The sequence below is a fragment of the Nannospalax galili genome, unplaced genomic scaffold (assembly GCF_000622305.1).
Source record: "Nannospalax galili isolate Female #2095 unplaced genomic scaffold, S.galili_v1.0 scaffold1436, whole genome shotgun sequence".
NCBI classification, from domain to species: domain Eukaryota; kingdom Metazoa; phylum Chordata; class Mammalia; order Rodentia; family Spalacidae; genus Nannospalax; species Nannospalax galili.
In genome coordinates, this window is record NW_008338997.1 from 577834 (window position 1) to 580811 (window position 2978).

The window sequence follows — 2978 nt, forward strand, 5'->3', positions numbered from 1 at the left end:
TGCTCGAGTTCGCGGTCCCCTGGGTTCCCTGGCTGCAGCAGCCAGGGTTCACGCGGCTCGAGCACCACCTGGTGGCCGCACCTCCTTCTCGGTCCCTCTCCCTGGAGGCCAGCCGCCCAGCTGCATCCTATTCTAAGAACATGTTGAGCTCATTCCACTCCCGGGATTTCCACAGTGATGGATCCTCTTTGTCATTCTAGTTCATGGGCAAAGGTCACCTCCTCAGGGGGGGCCTCCCTGACCACTAACCTAAATAGCATCCCTCGGTAAGTAGTATCATGGCATTCTCTGCATGGTGTTTGCTGCTAGATGTAGATGCCTCATTTATGGGTTTGGTCTACATCTTGGCTCCTCACGGAGCTCTCTGGACCAGGAACCGTGAGACGTCGGGATTCTGGGGGATGGTGGGTTTGGGAGCAGAGGTTGACAGGAAAGGACCTATGTGCCATACAAGGACAGTCACCTCTAACCTAGCACTGCTCGGCCCCCCTCAAATTATCCAGGCCTAGGGGAAGGGCATCTGCTCACTCACACTTTAATCTCACTCTGTGCTCTTGACAGTTCAACAGTGCAACCCCCAACGCCAGCTCCATAAATGGGACGTGATGGGGCAGGGTGGGGGACCTGCCCAGAGGACCCAGCCCTAGAACATGGTGGAGAAGGGGGCGCCTCCTTCCGGCCTGCGGTCAGGGAGGCCCCTGTGGCTGTCAGGCTCTATCCAACAAGCCCGAGCACGAATAAATAGAGGCTAAGGGCCGGGCGGGTCAGGTGGGCTTGTGGTCCGGGTGGCTCTTGAGCGTATGGAACTTGACACTGTCCAGCTTCTCAAAGCGCTTGCCACAGCGCTCACACGTGAAGTTGTACTGCACCTCTGCCGTATGCTTCTTCATGTGCCAGTTGAGCGATGCGCGCTGCCGGCACTGGTACCCACATATCTCGCACCTGCCGGGAGGATGGCTCACCGTGGGCGGGGCCGGCTGTAGAGAGGGGAAATGCCACCCCGGGGAACTTCACCCAGGGAGCCCAGGATCGGGACCGCCCAGAGGATTAGCTCAGGTATCAAGTCCCTCCCCTAATCGACGAGCACCTGTCACTCACTGTAGGGGCGTCTCCCCAGTGTGCGTGCGCCGGTGGACCTCCAGGTGGTTCTTTCTCTTGAAAGACTTGCCGCAGGTCTCGCAGGTGAACTCTCGGACACCTGTGGGCGGTGGGGACCCAGCTGAGGACGCTCCGCCTTTGGGGCGATGGCTGGGAGCACGGGGTGGGGGAACTCTGAGGGGCAGAGGTGGCCTTGAGGAGCCCCGACAGCCCACATCCCCCCAGAGCCTGTGTTCCCATAGTAAATAGGAAGTGGTAGTTAACTACCCAGCTACACTGCCCAGAAAAGTTGGTATTTGGGCTCTGGTGTTCCCTGAGGGATACAGGGTGTTAAGTGTCAAACTAAGATAGTTTGGAATGTGGTCCCAGTGCTTGAAGTTTGTGCAATTTCACATGAAAATGTGAGGGGCTTTTTTTTTTTGGAAAACGGTCTTGCCTAGAACTCGATCTCAGAGACCTGTCTGCCTCTAGCTCCTGAGTGATTAAAGGAGTGCCCAGTTCCCATCATTCTGTTCTTGAGACGGGGTTTCACTGCACAGCCAGTTGACCTCCTGTGTGCTGGCATTACAGACTGGCACCACACCTGACAGGTGTGACTATGCCTGCCCCAGCCCTTGCCTGTGGGTCCCCGGCTGGCAGCGCCTGACCTGAGTGGATGATCATGTGCCGCCGCAGGTGGTTGGACAGATAGAACTTCTTGCCACAGCCAGGGTGAGGGCACACTTTGGTCTTCCCTTTCCGATGCACAAGGTTGACGTGGTTCTATGGGCAAGAGGGGCAGGAGTGGGTACTGTGGGCTCTACTGACACATGAAGACAGATGGGACATAAGCCAAAGTCAGCCTAGACTGGAGGATATTAGAGGGGTACTTGGGGACCCTCAGGGTCACTGGGGTCAAAAGGCAGCTTTACTAATTCAGGCTCTGGGCTCCAGCTGTTAGTCCAAGCCACAGATGGGGAAACTTAAGTTCCAGAGGGCCAATGTCTCCCAGGTGGTCAGTTCCACAGCAGGCTCTGTGCCACCACGCACATCTGTCCCCAGAACACATCGTTCATTCTGCCCCTTGTTAGTTCATTCTTTAACTCACTAGAACAGCCTGGCACACAGAGGGTGCTTAATACATGCTCAGCAAGCTCCTAGGCCTACTGGTGCTGCCTCCCCCCCGCCCCCGGGTCTTTTTGAGACAGGGTCTCCCTGTAGCCCCAGCTGTCTTGGAACTCACTATGTAGACCACGCTGGCCTTGAACTCACAGAGATCCGTGTGCCTCTGCCTTAAAGGCGTGCGCCACCACGCCCGGCACTTAATTTATTTTTTAAATGCTTTTTTCTTTTTATTTTTGAAGCAGGGTTTTACTTTGTAAACTTGGCTGGCCTGGAGCTCACTGCTGTAGCTTAGGCTAGTCTGGAGCTCCACGTAGTCCTCTTGTTTTAGCCTTTAGAGTGCTGGTATTCAGGTGTGAGCCACCACAGCCAGCTGTCAAATTGTATTTGTCAATGACTCAGGCTTTTTTAATAGTGAAGAAACTTTTTATTATATTTCTGTATAACATTAGTGAATATATCAGATTGCAGTTCCTCAGTTGGTGTGCTGGATAGCTTCAGTTGTCAGCTTGACATACCTAGGAAGGGGGAACCTCAGTTTCGGAATTCTTCTATTGGTTTAACCTGTGGACATATCTGCAAGGCATTTTCTTGATTGTTGAGTGATGTGGGAGGGTCCAGCCCACTGTGGGTGGTGCCGCCCCTGGGGAGATGGTCCCTGGGTTGTATATGAAGCAGGCTCTTGAGGATGGAGAGGGACAGAGGGCTCTGAATGTGATCACAATACATTATATGACATTCTTGAATCAATAGAAATATTATACATTTAAAAAAAGATG

At 53.9% G+C, this 2978-nt stretch overlaps 1 protein-coding gene across 1 annotated transcript in view; it reads right to left on the minus strand.

Moving 5' to 3' along the window:
- Positions 1-521: 521 nt before the first annotated feature.
- The window catches only part of Znf653 (zinc finger protein 653), a 21483-nt gene continuing 19026 nt past the window's right edge, over positions 522-2978 (minus strand). Inside the window, exons 4-7 of the mRNA XM_008833625.2 lie at positions 1968-2031; positions 1746-1860; positions 1099-1198; positions 522-942 (exon numbers count right to left, since the gene is read on the minus strand). Of these exons, the coding sequence (XP_008831847.1) occupies positions 765-942; positions 1099-1198; positions 1746-1860; positions 1968-2031 (457 nt within the window). The 3' untranslated portion in view covers positions 522-764. The remainder of the gene's footprint in view (positions 943-1098; positions 1199-1745; positions 1861-1967; positions 2032-2978) is intronic.